The 353-nt window shown below is 47.3% G+C and overlaps 1 protein-coding gene across 1 annotated transcript in view; it reads left to right on the top strand.

Annotated features, from left to right (window-relative positions):
* The first annotated feature begins 95 nt into the window (after window positions 1–95).
* LOC111723592 (partitioning defective 3 homolog B-like) overlaps window positions 96–353 on the top strand; it is a 174,325-nt gene continuing 174,067 nt past the window's right edge. The window contains exon 1 of the mRNA XM_023510377.1: window positions 96–115. Within this exon, the coding sequence (XP_023366145.1) occupies window positions 96–115 (20 nt within the window). The remainder of the gene's footprint in view (window positions 116–353) is intronic.

Raw genomic sequence — 353 nt, 5'->3', positions numbered from 1 at the left:
AAAAGTATCGACAGATGACAGTAGCACTTTTAACTTTAAGAAAAAGAGCACTTTAAGTGCGTTTTGTCATCTTGGTTATGCACTGAAATCTGCCGATGGCGGAGTGGGCGGGAAGGTAATGTTTGCCTTGGCATGGCAGCCATCAACTTAAAAATTACTGTGTCCCTGTGTGGTTTGTCATTTGTTGATTTTGGCTGTGGGTGGTCCACAGCAGTCCCCATTTCTCGCGTGTGTCATTTCAGCCACAAGTACCCCTCGAGGGGCAGCTGTGGGTATCTCAGTGCTAACAGAGCCCCAGCAACCAGCTTCGGTGGTATAGTTTGGCTTCTATCGGTACCTTAGAACAAGCACTT

This window comes from Otolemur garnettii, unplaced genomic scaffold (assembly GCF_000181295.1).
Source record: "Otolemur garnettii isolate 467f Iridium unplaced genomic scaffold, OtoGar3 scaffold00013, whole genome shotgun sequence".
NCBI classification, from domain to species: Eukaryota; Metazoa; Chordata; class Mammalia; order Primates; family Galagidae; genus Otolemur; species Otolemur garnettii.
This window is presented reverse-complemented; position numbering and strand designations above follow the sequence as displayed.